General features: G+C 39.9%; 1 protein-coding gene across 3 annotated transcripts in view; it reads left to right on the top strand.

The window, feature by feature from the left end:
- The window catches only part of Grb14 (growth factor receptor bound protein 14), a 108803-nt gene that overhangs the window by 37343 nt on the left and 54278 nt on the right, over positions 1–17182 (top strand). Inside the window, exon 1 of one of the 3 annotated variants that reach the window (XM_021185083.2) lies at positions 7458–7726. The exons of the other annotated variants lie outside the window; for them this stretch is intronic. Within the exon in view, the coding sequence (XP_021040742.1) occupies positions 7664–7726 (63 nt within the window). The 5' untranslated portion in view covers positions 7458–7663. Of the gene's footprint in view, positions 1–7457; positions 7727–17182 lie in introns of those variants that run through there. 3 annotated transcript variants of the gene reach the window in all.

Below are 17182 nucleotides of genomic sequence, written 5' to 3'. Positions count from 1 at the left end.
GGTGGGTGGGGGACTGGGGGGGTGTATTGGGGACTTTTTGGATAGCATTGGAAATGTAATTGAGGAAAATACCTAATTAAAAAAAAGAAGTCAAAAAAAAAAAAAAAGAAAACATCTAGGTAATTTTTCTTCTCACTTTGGCTACTTTTTTATTTCTGTCACCTCTTTGCCTGTAATTGCGATTTTCTTGGGTAACGTAATGCACTGAAATTAAATGTCCATGTTCTGCTTGTGTAAATTCCATGTTCCTTGCTTCTATTTTTTCAGTGTGCTGGCGCTTACTTAGGCATCTTTAAGGCCCAGTTTGTTGGATTCGCTGGGTTGCCTCTGCCGAATTCCTGTTACATTATGTCCTTACTTCAGGCACTGGGACTGTTTGTGAAGAGTGTGTCCAGGATCTTTATCCCGAGGCCAGGAGAGGGTTGAGGACCTCCTCCTTTCAGCTCTCTGCTCCCTTCCACAATGCCTGCTTCCTCAAATCCTTCTCCTCTCTGAATCTTTCCTCTCACTTTTCATGTGAAAGTGTTCATTCTGTGTTTTGTTTGTTTGTTTGCTTTTTGTTTTTGTTTTTTTTTTTCTAACCCAACTCCAAGAATCTTCTAGGTTTAGACATTCTTTTAATTTCATTTCTCCATAAAGCATCATTTTTATCCCATCCTGGAATAAAAGGATGAGATGTCTTCTTTCTCAGCAAGGATGTTATTCTGTCTGCTCTCTTGCCCCTTCTTTGTTCTGTTCACCCTCAGATCATTTTCAGTTTTGAGGGGATGGGAAGAAAGGTGAGGACTTGCTTTGTACATTCAGTCTACTTTTCTTAAGAAAAACCTTCAGGGAAATGAAAGTCTAAGATATGTAGCCAAGATATTTATGTCTTTCTGACCTACACTCTATGGATCACAACTTAGGCCACAAGCTCATGTACAGAAAGAATATTATTGATAGCCTTGTATCTGTGAGACTGCCTCATTCTGCTGCCTCTACTTCCCTGGTTTCTCTGAAAGTTTGCCTTTTTCTAATCTGGCAATTTTCATTTTTCTGATAGATATTTTATGTCATTAATCTTTCTATATAGCATTCTTGGATAAAAATATAGATCATCTTCCACAGTAAAATACAATCTATACCATACTGTATATCTTCATGCTACAGATGAGAACCATGCTCTTCAGGATATAGCATGGCCCTTCTCACTGCCTTACTTATTTTGTCAAGCTTTTCTTGAACAGCTGTGTAATTTTTTTCATGAGGAGTTACATTCATTCTCGAATCCTTTGCCATTTGGGGGACTTATCTAATATTTCACAGTTTTAAGGTTTCTGTACTTTATTTACAGCCAGTTACAGAACCAAATACATTGTTTAAGTGGTCCCCTCCCCTCCTAACTTACCCATCTTAAGACAATATACCTCTTTGACAGGAAGGGTTAATGGATCAACATTCAGTAGAACAGATGGAGGCATTTTCAGATAATTTCATGAAGTACACCCTGTGAATCCTGTTGTCCTGAGGGTCCACGAGTCACTCAGTAATTTCTAAGAAGAAATTCCCATGAGTGGTTAAACTGGTGAGCTGTTATAGGCATTCTCAAAGAAAGAAATAGCTGTTGGAGTGAAGAGAGAAAAGCATTATGGTTAACACTGAGCTCACCAGGTGTGATGATACATCCTATCATGGGCCTGAGTAGTAGTGTACTTTCCAAGAATGGATGCGGATAGAACCAGAGGTTCTGACTTTTCCTACCAAGCCAGGGACGATGCACGCCAACTGCTGGAACAATCTTACTCTGAAACTTGTGTTTTCAGAACACTGTGCAGATTTATCATTCACACCAATGGCCGTCCGAAGACTCATAAATCAAAGAAATCTCAATTTCTCAGGAGGCAGAATTAGGAGTAGTTCTTTGAGTTAGAGGCCAGCCTGGACTACATAGTGAGTGCCAGGATATTCAGAGCTACAAAACAAAAAAGATAAAATATCAAAAGCCATGTAATCAGGTGTGTTTTTATTCAGAATTAGCCATTAGTTAAGATAAGAAAGGAGACTTGACTTTGTGCCTAGAGTGACAATTCTTTCCCCATTGACTCTACATGAAGATAACATCCACGGTACACAAGAGTCCTCTACTGGGTAGTCTGGGGAACAGGGAAAGTTAGAGCCTGACCCTCGCCAGTAAGTATTATAGTTTCCTTAGGCAGAACTCTCTACAGATTATGAAAGACTTTATAAGCTATATAACCAATGCACTGTTAAGCACAGGCCAAAACACAAGAAGTAGATATAAAAATGTAGAAAGCAATAGCCTCTATGACTTAGATGGAAGGATGACTTTCTGGTGGAGAGAAATTTGACCTGGGTCTTTGAGAGAGAGAATGCATGTGGATACGGAATAATTTCCTTCAGGTGGCTAGCATAGTAGCCCAGTGTATAAAAATAGATGAAGTGACAGAGAAATCTGTTTTGGGTAAGCAAGGCTAAGATCTTATTTGTCTAAGAGGCACATGTAGGGTTGGGTAAAGAAAAAGTATTACCACCCTTACACTTGTCACCTTGTGTATAGACAGTTTGTAGACTGGAATAGTTAGAAGGTAGACATGTTCCTGTTTTCATGTAGCTGTATTCAACATGAACTGAAGCACACCTACATAGGAGACATGAGCTGAACTTTCAATGAACTAGTGTGAGCCAAAGACAAGTATAGAGAGGCCAGACAAGACTTGAATCTGTGAAATGGGATTAAAGCATATCTACTTTACAGATTTGTTAGAATAAAGTAAAATATCTGTAGTGCCCAACAAATTCATGAGGATTTGACACATGGCTGTTTTCTCTCACACACCACTACCACTTGATTCTGAGACAACTTGTGCTATATGAAAGGAGAGACCCTTGGCGGATGTACGAAAAAGGAAACTTTTGCAAACTGTGGCTTTGCTCAGGCTGTGAAAGATTTGGGAGGGTTGGCGACTTAATGAGCCTCCTAGATAGAAGCAGGGTGCAGACTATGTGGAGTTCTGGGAGCGAAGGTTGCTGTTGAGTGTATACAAGGAGAAATCGTGTGCGTGGATCTACTACTATTCAGCTGAGACTCTGCAGGCATCCTGCTCTGCCCACGAGTCCCTTGAACTATTGTGACTACTTGCTAACTTGTCAGTTCCATTGGCAAATAATGATTAGGATTTGTTCAACTTTAAGTTTCCCATGGAAAGTAATGTAGACCTTTCTTTATATATAGTAAGGGCCACAGTAAATATATTTACTAAGCAAGTTAATGAAAGGAACGAATTAGTCCATCAGAAGCATTTGTTGTGTGAAGAGGATTCTTTTTGCCGCTCTGTATTGAGCAATGTAGTTCAGAATGGGAATGGACATGCTCAGCGACAGTCTGGGTCTCTTGGAGAGGTCCAGGTGGTTTTCTGCACTGTTTTATTGGCACACCGGTTTGCGGAACTCATAAACTGGTTTAAGTGTATACTCATCTCTGACACAGTTTCCTATCTTGCTATTTTTCCAGCTTTATTTTCCCAATGAATAACAAGTGCTGCTTTGTAGGAGAGACACTTAAATATTAAAAGCAGCATAGTACCCGAAACACAGTGACTATTAATATTAATAGCAATATAATAGTTGTTTTGTTACTTTTCAATTGAAATGCCTATATACACATTTTTTTTTGAAAGTACAGGAGCAGGGGGATTAAAGCAAAAACTTTACCCGTGCTAAACAAGTACTCTACAGCTGTGTTACAACCCTAATCTGATATATTTTGGGTGGAAAAAAAGTTACTTGTGCTTTGCCGAAATATTAATAAAAAAATATAAGGGGCTATTGCATGATGCCCATTGACCCTGTTATATTAGGAAAATCTTTGCAAGTCAAAATTGCAATTGAGAAGATAAGTGGCTACTCTGTCTCTAAGAAGAACTGAAGAAGGCTTTCCTCAACACTTATTCATGGTCTCTTTTGAGTGTAAACACAAACCTGGATTCGTTGATCTTCAATACATTTCTGAAAGCATCAGTCATGGGTCCTAACTGAAAGCCTGTGAAGACTTTAAAGTTCAGGAGACAGGGTAGTAAATGATAAAAATCATTGGAAATTCTTACTGATAAAAAGAGTATGCCAAAGTTAAAATTTACCTGTATCTAAAATAACTGAAAACCCAGCTGGAACACAGACAACATGGTCACCTGAAGGAGATTACTGAAAAGGTACATCACCTGGCTTCAGTGTGCATGCCATCTGTGGGTTTTTTTGTTGTTGTTGTTGTTTTTTTTTTTTTTTTTTTTTTTTTTTTTTTAGTGGTTTGGCTAGCAAAAGTGTTTATGTTTAATTTTTCAGAGACAGTCACCTTACCAGTATCAGGGAGTTGCAAAATGTCTTTTATTTTTCTCTGAAAACTTAGAAATGGTAATTTCCACGAGTTCCAAAGATAGGGCCTGTCACTCACACTTGAGCAATTAGCCCTCTGCCAAATGATGTTAAAAATCCATGCACAGTTGATATGCTGGACATGGGTAAAGTCAAGACCTAGAGTCTGTCTTGACAGAAAGGAGCCACATTATGGTTTAGCAGACTCAAGGGTATGATATGAAGCAATGCTAGTTTGAAGGTACCCAGGCTTCAAACCTGCCAGTGAGCTTGGGACATTCTCATAGACGCACATCAGTTCTCAAGCCTTGTGCTCTTTTCTCTTAATTTCTGAAGGCAAATGTGGCTTCCACCTCAGAGTCTATTTTATCCTACTTTGCAGTTTCTTCTCCCTTGGTGCTTCTCTGGTACTTGATATTTAATCCCTGTTAGTCTTGCAAACTAGAGAGTACAATGTTTTAATTTAAAAGCTGATGTCTGTATATCACCGAGTCAGTGAAATATATTATTTAATATTATACCTAATTTAATATTTAGGTATTTATTATTTAATAATATACCTAATATTTAATAATATGCCTAGTATCTAGTAATGTGGACATACAATGTCTTATTTAATTTACTATTTAATAGTATAGCTAATTATTTAATAATATACATAATTAAATATTTATTATTTAACATTAATTATTTACAATATTCCCAATTATTTAATAATATGCCTAATGCTTAACAATGTGAACATACAATATGTTATTTTCTTAAGTGATATAGTGAAATAAATAATTTTCCTTTTGATGAAACACCAATAAGATATTTAAGATGAAAACTAATACTTTATACTATTTTACATTGAAACTGAGGAGATAGCAAGGTATAAAATGGTTAATATTCTTGAAGTTATGTATATGCCGAAGGCTTTGTCAATATTAGCTTAAGATTATACAAGAACCTTTTATTTCACAGATGGTAGTCTCTATCTCTTGTAGTAATTTTGTTAGTAATTTTCTTTAAAAAAGACTCCCATCTCTCTCTGTCTCTCTGTATCTGTCTGTCTGTCTCTGTCTCTCTCTCTCACAGACACACATACACACATACACACACACACACACACACACACACACATATACACAACATGAAGGTTTAAAGTGGGGGTACTTTCTGGCAGGCCTGAGGTTCTGAGTTCAATTCCTGGGACCCACTCAGTCTGCTGCAGAAGACAACTGACTTCTACAAGCTGTTTTCTGACCACTACTCACGTGCTGTTGCATGTATGCAATCATACATATGCACAATGAATAATGCCATGGAATTAGAAGTGGGGTATTTGAGAGAAAGAAGAGTCTAGTGTGAAAAGAGTGGGAGACAGCCAAGTCTCTTGGGGGTGAGCGTGGTAAATGTATACAATATAACTGAATGTCAATATTATTGTGAAACCATTACCTTGCATAGTGAATATGTGTTGATATCTTTTAGCATGATAAACCTAACTAGATAAGTATAAAACTGATAATCCCAAATTAGAACTGTAGGAGATCACCTACCTTAAGCACTCTTTTTTTTCATTTTTATTAGATATTTTCTTTGTTTACATTTCAAATGTTATCCCCTTTCCTAGTTTCCCCTCCGAAAATCCCCTATCCCCTTCCTCCCACCCCCGCTCCCCAACCCACCCACTCCCATTCCTGGTCCTGGCGTTCCCTTATACTGGGGAATAGAGCCTTCACAGGACCAAGGGCTTCTCCTCCCATTGATGACCAACAAGGCCATCCTCGGCTACATGTATAGCTAGAGCCACAAGTTCCACCATGTGTTTTCTTTGATTGGTGGTATAGTTCCAAGGAACTCTGGGGGTACTGGTTAGTTCATATTGATGTTCCTTGTATGGGGCTTCAGACCCCCTTCTCCTAGACACTGAGCTGAGGGCACACTGGGCTTTGGAATTTGGAGTAAGGAGTCCTTTTGAGGACTATGAGCTCAGCTTGTGCAGAAATCAAACTCAGGTGAGGCAGTGAGGCACTGCCCCTGAGGATGCAGTTGGCATAGTGACATGGAAGGTGTGTGTCTGCATAGCCATCCCGGCTCCCACCAGCCCTGTTGATGCGGCCATCCTGCCAGTCTCTGCAGAAGTCCCTGCCTTCACACTGGGGGCAGTGCCTAGTCTGTGGGTCACCTGTGAGAAACACTAGGGTGCAGCAGGCTTTGCAAGTGTGAGAGTCCAGACTGATTTTACCATTGTGACAACTCAGAATAGTTTTTACATGTAGGCTTTTTTTGGGGGGGGTATTTTTGAGTGTTTCTTTAATTCTTTATAGGAAACTTCCTTGTTAAGGATTAGTGTTTGTTTTGTGTTTTATTTGCCAACTTCCTCTAACCCCTAAAATACCAGAATAAAAATGAGAGTTATTCTCCTTAAATTGTTAAAGCTATTAAACATTTAAGATAGCTTTGAGCAGCAGCTGTTTTTTTTTCCAAGTGTTTTAATATGGTGAAGTATGCTAAATTATGCAAACCTCTGCTTTCCCCAAATGTGTGAAGATCAGAACAGATATCATGAATTCTTTTTCTGTTTAACATTATTTATATTGATTGTCAGCTTTGTGCTTAATATGTAATATTCAACAGGATAAGACCTTGAGAATGGCTGGAAGTTTCATGGTAGAAACATTTTAGCTGCTTGGGACGTGATATATATTGCTTATGTTAAATCTAGCATTGAAACTTATGGCATAAATTAAAATGCTTTGCCAGTTTTAAGAGAGGGTCTCTCTCAGTGTCTCACACCTGATGTTACAGTTGAAGCATTTATGATTTTTTTGTGAGTTGCATAAATAAATTTGGTTCACTTACATACTGATATACTTTAATGTATGTAGCTACTGTAATATATGTGAAATAATGTAATGAGTTTCTCTTCTGCCTTGCTTTGAAATGCTTTAGCAAAACAGCTGCTTAGTCAACAAAGATGGCATTGAATTGCACTGTTTTGGAAAAAAAAATGAAGGGAACTAGATGCCTGTTAATCTGGTTCTTTAAATATCATAAACAAAAGTATCCGAATGAGTCTCCAAGGACAAAGGCGGGGTTCTGGGAGCCGTGATTGGCTGCAGCCCTGTCCTGTCCACAGCCATCCTTAATTGGCTTTGGGTAGCCTGGGATCACAGAGGCAGGGTGACATTTATTACTTCCCCAGAGTTTCTTTGCCCTGAGTCTTGAGATTCCCGAGGAGTAGCCATCAAGGGCTTCTTTCATTTCGTCTGTGATCTCTAAGAGGGATCATTCTAGAAGGACAAGCATGAGTCTGAGTGCGAGAAGAGTCACCCTGCCTGCGATAACACCAATAGTTCTACAGAAGAGGGTACGTGGCTTATTTTGCTTCTTCCAACCTTGCGATTTTTTTTTTTCCTGCCTTTATTTTTCTGTCACGGTGTATAGACTAACAACTTTGAAGCTTACCTAACTGTGAGAAAAGAGTGGACAACATTGAGGCTGCAGGTACTTAAAAAGACATATTATCGGACTCAAAGTCGGGGCAAATGCTGCCAGAACATCTCTGTGGTAAAAATACCTCTATGTAAAAGCCGCTGGTCTCAGTTACCGTCCGATGTGACTTAGTGCATACAGTGAACTTCTCCCTTTTATTCTTTTCTTCCGTAACTTCAGGCATCTCTGCCTTTAGTTCAGCAGGAAATCTGCTAGCTATTATATTCTGCATTTGTGAAGGGGTAGCTTCTTTGTTTGTAACTCATAACGCATCCACCTCTTCACTGTTGGGAGAACTGTGTAAGAATTTAACTGATTCTCTTCATGTGTGTTGGCCCATTTCTATGGAGTTTCTGTTTGCTCAAGAAAAGTTTTCCCATTTCATTCTCCCAGGAAAGGGATTTTTATTAATTATTAATCTAGTGAAGCCTATGTATGAAAATAGTAGGGTTTTTTTTTGAAGATTACTTTCATGTCTTACGTGGGACATTTCATTTGGTAAGACTGTATCTGTCCTGTCTAATTACTTACTAATGTAAATACAGTAAGCTTCCCTTGCCAGTACAACTAGATGCTCCAAACTTAGAGAACCATAGTTGTGTAGTGAGGAGCGAAGGCATGGAGTCGCATTACTGCAAAAATATCCTCTCTGAGTGGGTCTAGTGACACAAGGCAGTGTAGTGTTTCTCTGCTCAACACTTTAAAAGTTAACTGTTAACTATTAGTGGATTCCATTAAGCCAAAGGTCATGGTTTAACTTACTTGAAACAGAACAGATTGAACAACCCAAAAAATCTTTTTAAAAAAGAGCACCCCCCCTTTAAAAATTGGTTTTAATTTGTAGTTTTTAGTTTATTTTTTCAGCCAGTCAATTACTAGTTGCTAAGTCCACCTTACTTGGCAGTGGAGTGGCTATACTGTAATGTCAATGTGTGCTCTTTCTTTTTCTTTATTTTCCTTCATGCCTTTTGCTTGCTTTAAGCAAATTTAATTAAAACATTTTGCTCTGAACTTGAATTGTTATCTTCACTTAAATTTAATGGCGGTGTCGCTTCTCTAAGGGCTAGGCACATGGGAAAAGTCCGTTAACGTTTCTCCAATCCTGTACCGTTTGGCATCTTTACCCAGTTAAAGGCACTGCATAGGGTCACCAAATCTCTACCACGTGCTTTGTTTTATGGTGTGTTAATGGGATTGGTTGCTTACTGTCTAGGCTCTTACTACAGGAGCTATGTTGGAACATCACCCCAGTTCCCATTCTGACCTGTGGGGAGACAGTTGATATCTGGGACAGGACTGGGAGGTGGTGGTAGTCTGTGACCCTAAGAGTCGATTTCACGTTGCCTTGGTTCTAGCTGAGATTTTAATTTGCCGATTTTTCACCAGACAGTATGGAACAATGGAAAAGCATGACGTCATTTTCAAGAACCTTGACCTATTAGCAAAGGTGGAATAGGTAGGAGCAAAACTTGGCTGGAAAACAGTTTCCAACACAGTCTACGCAAGAGAAAAACAAGGCGGCTTTGGAAAGATGTGATTTCGTCTGCATTCTTCGTAATAAATATCTTATCAGGTTGCCATTCTAACAGTGCACATAAAAGTTAGCAAAGGCCAGTTCTGTGAGTGTATACGCACACAACCTGGCACACCCTTGTTTCCTGAACATATTTAGCCCATTTCTCCTACTACTTTACCCGCAAAGGATCTATTTGTTTACTGAATCGGTTTGAAAACCTTGTGTTGTTGTTGTTGTTTCTCCTTAATTTTAGAAAATTCCACTTTTCTAACTAAAAGTCATTTACCTGCGATGGTCACAAAATTAGTTTTTTTTTTTCCTTGTTCCTTCTTTGAAGACTTTCCATACTCGCCATTTTTCATATGCCCTAAAATTTTAGATGATTTTACGCTTAGTATGTGTTTCATTAAGTCTCAATTTGGTTCTTAGCACTACTCCCTAACAGACCTTACAAATAAACACAAGCACTTTAGAATACTGCCAGGGAGGACAATGTCCCCTCTTTTCCAGAAGGCTCTGCTCACACATTTTGCATAAAACTCAAGGCCTGGATGAGAGGTCCTTGCCAGACAATTGAGCAGCTGGCATCCCTATCATTCCAAAGGGCAGGGACATTTCTGAAAATGCTCAGAGGCACTTGAGGAAGGGTTCTTATCAGCCAGTGTGGCCTTCTAATGTGGCCCTTGGGATTCTGTTGAGTGATTAGAGGCTGAATTTGAAAAATAATCATTTACACAGAGCAGAGCCTGAGAGAGGTCCTGTAAATTCTGTCTAGTAGATTTTAGAGAAAAAATTGGACTTCTTCTAATGCTGTAATGATTGGAGATCATTGATTTCAGTAAATCAGAATTTTAATGTTTCATCAGATCTCTGAATCTTAGCATTTTTTTCCCCAGATTCTCTACTAGGTGGATCTTCCCCCTCCTCCCAGCTCCTCCTCCTTCATTTCCCCTTCCCTTGTCTGAGTCTCTTGGATGTCAAGTACCTTCTGCAAGGTCACCCAGAAGGTCAATGACAACACTAGAAATAGAATCCAGGCTTGGTGAGTTCCATGGTGTTTTTCCTAGGTGTGTGTTATGTCCTGAAGCCAATCTGTAAATGGAATTGGCTTATGCTGTGTACAGTTACCATTAACCTTAGCTCTGGGTTTAGTGAAGGCAAATTCTTTCTCTGCACATCCATCAACTCCTATATGTTCTAGTGAAGAATATGTTTTATGTAGAAAGTGGCTGTTATGCTCCATTCTCTCTCTGTCTGACTGTCTGTCGGTCTGTCTATCTCTCTCTCTCTGTGTATGTAAGAGAGAGAAGTTGAGAGAGGAGAGAGAAAGGGGCATACACACCCACACACCTACACCCATGTGCACACACACACACACACACACACACAGGGTAGGGTGGGGCACCTGAACTGAAACTCTAGCCTGGCATATTAATTACACCAAGAAGAACACTTTAAGGTCACAAAATTAACAGTTGAACATTATGACAAATAAAATAAATAAAACATAAAATGTCTGCACGATCCAAAGACCTAACACCATATTTGAATTCTGCAATCCTGATGCCTCTGCTCAATTCATACTGCTTGTCAGATTATGCTTGCAAATTATTTCACATTCTTTATGCATCCTACCTTTCTTTGTAGGAAACATTTGTAATAAGCACACAGATTCCTAAAGCAAGTTCAGAAATGAAAGAGGAGGGAAAAACCCAATTTGTACAATATACTTTTTCTTAAGACCCAAGGTCATTGGTAAGTGGGAATTCTATATTGATTCAAGATAGTATCATGTTCTAACCACATTTCTCATACAGCCAGGCATTTATGTGATTACACATTATCATATCGCAGTTTTTCCCAGAAAGTTCTGAGTGGACTCCTAGCTACCTGCTCAGTAAACACATGCCCCAGGCCTGGCTGGCCCTGGAGCTATCAGCTTCACAGTAGCCTGCAAGGGAGCCTTTCCCCTCCCACTTGAAATGACTTTAACCCTGTGGGCTCTATGTTCCAGCTCCCAGGTTGGCTCACTGGTCTCCAGTGTCCCTTGCTTTCTTTCACAAATGCTATTGTCTAAGTCTCTGTCTGAACTGTAGGCTTATTCTAGTTCTCTAAAACCTCTCTTTGCTTTTCTCTTCAGTGTCTTAATTTTGAATGAAAAGGTAGGGATTTGTGACTCAGCAACCACGTCCTGTGACATCATTTTATGGTTGCCTTTTACAATACTGAAATCTTAGTACCCATCATGTATATTTATCCCAGGCTTCTGAAAGTTTTTAGATTTTTCCATCTTCTCTGTGTGTTTTGCTATTTAATTTTTTGTTTTGTTTTGTTTTGTTTTGTTTTTCAGTATTTGTTTTCAGAATTCTTTCTGCTACAATTCAGGTTTCACTTTTTTATCTTGCGATTTTAATTTAGAATTTTGCTGCTTTATAAGCAGAATATAACTTTATGTAACAAGAAAGGAACAAAGACATGGATCGCACAGGGGAGGGATTTGTTTTCTTAGGCCTCGCGGTAAAGATCAGTCCACAGCTCATCCTGCGGTGCTGCAATGTCCTCAGGCAACCAAATTCTCCCTTGCTTATTATATGCTCCCTGGTGTGGGTCTGCTTCCCTTTTATGGAGTGATAAATGTGAATCCCCAGGCATCCTGTTCACAGTCTTGGCTCTGAGGATGGATGCACACGGCAGGCAGGCAAGCAGGCAGGCTAGCGGGCCAGTGCTCTTGTTAATGTGAGACTTAGAAACAAATAGAAGCTATGCTTACTGGCTGTGCCTGGACCCTGAGGGTAACTGAACTCAAAGCAAACTCCTGGAGCCTAACACACTGCGCTTCTCTTCTCAGTAGCATCAGGATTCTTTCTAAATTCAATTTAATAATTTAATAGATGGAGACTGTATTTATATCATTTTCCCTCCCTCTCTTCCCCCCCTGGTATATCCCACCACCTGCATTCCATCTCAACTTCATGGACTCTTTCTTTAATTATTATTGTCATACACACATACATACACACACATGAATAAATATATACATACAACTTGTTGAGCCATTTAGTGCTGTTTATATGTATAGGACTGACCACTTGGTACTGGACAACTGTTTAGGGGTCTTCTACCTTTTTCTTTCAGAAGTCATTAATTTTCTATCACTCTTCATCTAGAGATGGGTGAGTACCTGTGAGGTCCTCCCTCCTCCATCTGTTTTGTTTACTGATGGTCAGATTATTTAGGTCTTATTTAGGAGATCATACTGTTGAGATTTTGTGGATACAATTTCCTTTTTATATATAGCTGTCACTGTCTCATAGCAGGTATTGTTATCATCAGGACATTCCAAACCTATGAGGCAACAGCGACTTGCGACCTGTGACCTGCAGACCTGTTGCCAAGACAACGACCACCATATTCCCAGTATCCATTTGGCTTACCTCCCACCCTTACTTGTGTTATGTCATTTTCCATATAAATAGAGGAGGACGGCTCTTCCTCACTCTCTCTTTCTTCTTTCTCCTCTCTCCCCCTCTTCTCTCTGTGCCACTTCTTTGTCTCTCCCTTTCAATAAAACCTCTTCCATGTGGAACTGCTTTGGCCTAGCATGCTGTTTTGGCATAACCCACTATTCTATCACATCAGGTATCCTGGTCCTTTGGCTCTTACAGTCTTTCTGATCCTTCTTTTGTAATGATGTTCCTGATCAGTTGGGACTGTAATTCACAGATTCAGTGCAATGCTACCAAAATACAACATTCTTCACAGAAATGCAAAAAACATCCTAAAAGACAAATGTAACAAAGAAAGACTCCAATGCAATCCTGAGCAAAAAGAACTATGCTGGAGGGATGACCGTTTTATATTTCATGATGTGTTCCAGATCTGTTGTAACAAAGCCAGAAAGGCATGGGCACAGAAACAGACATGAAGATGAATAGAACAGAATATTCTATTCTGACCCAAACATGAGGATATATAACTGTAGTCATTTTCTAAAACTTTTTCATTTTATATCCCACTCACTTCTCCCCCTCCATGTCACTTCCTCCTACCCACAATCCTTCCCCCATTCCCCCTCCTCTTCTCCTCTGAGCAGGTGAGAGCCCTCCTGGGTGTCCTGCCACCCTGGCATTTCAAGTCTCTGCCAGGGTAGGTGATTCCTCTTCCAGTGAGGCCAGACAAGGCAGCCCAGCAAGAAGAACATATCCATTGGAGAGGCAACAGTCATTGGGATAGCTGTTCAGGATGCACATGGAGACCAACCTGCACATCTGCTACATATGTGTAGGAGTGATGGAGCTAGGTCCAGCCATGTATGTTCTTTGGTTGGTGGTTCAGACTCTGAAAGGGATTGCTGCTTGAACAACTATAGTCATCTTATATTTGACAAGTAGCGTTGGGAAAACTGAGTGTCAACATGTAGAAGAATGACATTAGATCAGTATTTGTCAATCAGAAAAACAAAACAAAACAAACAAAACAAAACAAAATAAAACAAAACAAAAAATACCTAACTTCAAATGGATGAAGAACCTTGATAAGAAACCCAAAACAATGAAGCTTGTAGAAGAAAACAAAGGCAACACTCTACAAGATCTTGATGTAAGAAAGGAGTTTCTTAATAGGACTCCTAACAATTTCCTAACAATTAAGGTACCAGAATTCTTTAGAAAGATGTATGTGAAGAGCGAGCATGAGGGTCAGCTAGCTACCACCACTACAAGTGCATCTGTCTTCGTTGGCATTCAGAAAATATTGCCTTGTTATTGTACCGTGTACAAAGTGTGGTCGTATCCTTCAGAGGAAATGGATTCTCTACTTGTGTGGGGATGGTAGGCGGGCCAATCGTGCATGTGGATGCTTCTCTGAGTAAGTAGGAACGTGTACATCTCCAGGTGGTGGCTTGGGATGGAGCCTTGCTTGGAGAGTGAGGGGGTAATCATTCCTATTTTTTAAATCTCGTTCCTGCTAAACTTTGATTTTCTTCCTCCTCATGTCACTTTTATTAGGGTAAATGAACTGTGTCCTTAACCCAGAACGGTGTCACTCAGAGCACGGTTTGGGTTGTATTTACACAGTTTTTTTGTTGCTTGAGAAATAAGGTTTTAGGAAGATTCTTGGTGGACAGAGTGTGTTTTAGAGGTAGAGAGCCTGGCACCTGAGTTCAGCTCTCTCTTTAGCCTATGGAGTAATCTTAGGTGTATCTGTCTGTACAGTTGCTCTATGTTCTTCAGAATGCTAAATTTGCCAGGTCTGTGTTAAAAGCATTAACAGATAGTAGACGCCTAGAGAATGTGAATTATTTCTCCGACCCAAGAAAAGACATGTGCTTTGTGTTCATTTGTTGGGCTGGTTTTGAATCTTCTGGTGTGGATAGTATGTGTGCTTTCAGAGAGACAGTCCCCATACATAACCCAGACTAAGCTAAAACCACTGCATTCTCTCCTCCAGCCGCCTGAAAGCTCAGAGTACAGACAACTTGCCACTGTGCTTGGCTTTAAAACACCACATTTTATTAGCTTCATAAGTGATTTAAATTGAATGAGAAAAAAATTTTAAATAAAAAACTTTATAATCATCAGGAATATAAATGTCCGGCTAAAGTTGTTACATAAAATTTTTGTTGTAGCAAATGCATTGAATAGAAACTTATTATCCTTCATATCATGCCACCAGGGCCAGAAGGATGGTGTACTTTTCAAATTCGTCTTATACTGCCCATTTTTTGTAACTGTGTTTATGACTGCCGTGAGACTTAAACAAACAAACAAACAAGCAAACAAGCAAACAAGCAATTGACAGCTATGCTGCGTTCATGTATATATCGCTATCATCTGTCTTTTCTGGGAGCACAGACTGAAGTACAACAAAATATGCAGTTAGATGATTCAGTGTCGTAGGGTTGTTAGTCAGTGGCTGGCAGGCTGTGTAGTTGTAAGCCAAAGCTCTTGGCAATCTTTTCAGGTTACCTGTATGACAGTGGCGCTGAGTTATCTCTAATCAGGACGCGGATAGCAGAGGCATAGTCTATGCAAGCTGGGCATTTTAAATTTAAAACCGAAAGATGAAATACTCCTAAATTTAAAGATTTTCTGTGAAGCCGAGTGATGTCACGAGGAAAGATCATGTGTACCAAAGACACTGAATAGAATTGCCCACAGGCTCTGTGTATAAATGAAACGTAAATGAATTCCGTGTTTACAGAGCGATTCTTTCTTTAGGATCGCTCATTGTGTATGCAATATTCCAGAGAGAGGGTGGGGGTGGGGGTGGGGAGGAAATCTGATACACTTTCCACTCAAGCACTTCAAACAAGGGCTACTCAGATGGAAGTTAGTATTATTTGTGTACGTGTGGCTTTTGTGACAACAGGATACTGACCTACTATTAGTATTTCTCAACAGTGTTGTTTTTCTTTATCCTTCTTAGAGTTTTATCCCTTAGGGTGAAAAGCCACAGTCCCAGGACTTTTCATTATTTTTATCCAGCTCTAACTTGTGGCTTTTGGCAAGATGGAAGACTTTCTGCCATCCTCATAGACCAGTAGAAATCAAAGGAGAAAAAAAAAAATCAAAGGAGCTGTGATCTGCTTAGCACTGAGTCCAGCCTCTTTTTCATCTTTGTAAGAACCTCACGAGGCTGCTAGTCAAACCCATTTTGGGTGAGGAAGATTGGTTGGAGAAAGGCCATCCTCAAAGCTCCTGCTAATAAATGGCAGAGTGCAGGGTTGTAGGCTAGGTCTGTCTTCTCAGAAAGAAAACTGTCATAGAACAGTGGGAGCTCACGTGCTGCATGCCCCAGCTGAGGAATACATACCACATGGCCAAGCTCCTCAAAACAGCCTGGGCACACTTACTATACATCCCTGCTCTGCACAGCATTCTGGATAGACACTGTGCACCCTGCTTTATGGAACATCCTGTGTGTGGCCCCGTTCCACAGTGCAGCCTGGGCACAGACTGCATGGCCTGCTCTACAGAACAGCTGTGTTACTTTCTTCTCTTACCTGTATGCTTCACGTGGAACAATTCTCACCTCTTTTGCCAATCTACTTTTACCCGCTGACTTGGCGTTCCTTGCCGTGTCCTCAGCCTTACTTCTAAGTCAGTGACTAAGCTAACCTGAGAATATACTGGGGCTATAAGGATATCTTAGGACCTACTCACCGTAGATGATTTTCCTTTAAAATTCACAATACGATTACTATGCAACATACAACACTGAGTGCTGTTAGCTCTTCATACATTTTAAAGTATGAGAAGTTGAAGATTTAGAAGATGTTCTCCTGAAGGTCCCCACCAGTCTGACCCAGATCAAATTCCAGTATTCTCAGCACTGTAGACACCTGGGCTGTAACTCCATGGGAACAGGCACCGAGCCTCACGTTATTTTGTAAACCACAATGCCTGGTCCATGCCTGGCACACAAGGCTGATTAAAAATAGCTGGAGTGATGGCCAGTCTCAGACTCCTGCTCGGGACTGTCTGAAGGGCTGGCTTTCTTGGCAGTGCCCCAGTCGCCTGAGCCAGAATTTAAAAATAATAATCTCTTGTTGGCAAAGAAAGAAGTAGGGCTTTTGGTAATTTCAGATGCTACTTCCCTCTGAAAATGTAAAGATTTCCACCCTGGTAAAGTATTAAAAATCTTCAGCCTTCAGACAGTTCCAAAAAAAGACATTAAAATATTATGTTGGCAATCATAACATTTTCAGAAAGTTATTAAAGCCCCATGATCTGTCCTGTGTCTCTGTACTTTGGAAAATATCGACAGGAGTTTTTAAAGTTAAATTAGCTCCAGCAGCCAAATTAATTTTTGAAG

Source organism: Mus caroli, chromosome 2 (assembly GCF_900094665.2).
Source record: "Mus caroli chromosome 2, CAROLI_EIJ_v1.1, whole genome shotgun sequence".
Taxonomy (NCBI): Eukaryota; Metazoa; Chordata; class Mammalia; order Rodentia; family Muridae; genus Mus; species Mus caroli.
Note: the sequence above shows the minus strand (reverse complement) of the source record. Positions and strands in the feature narration are given on the sequence as shown.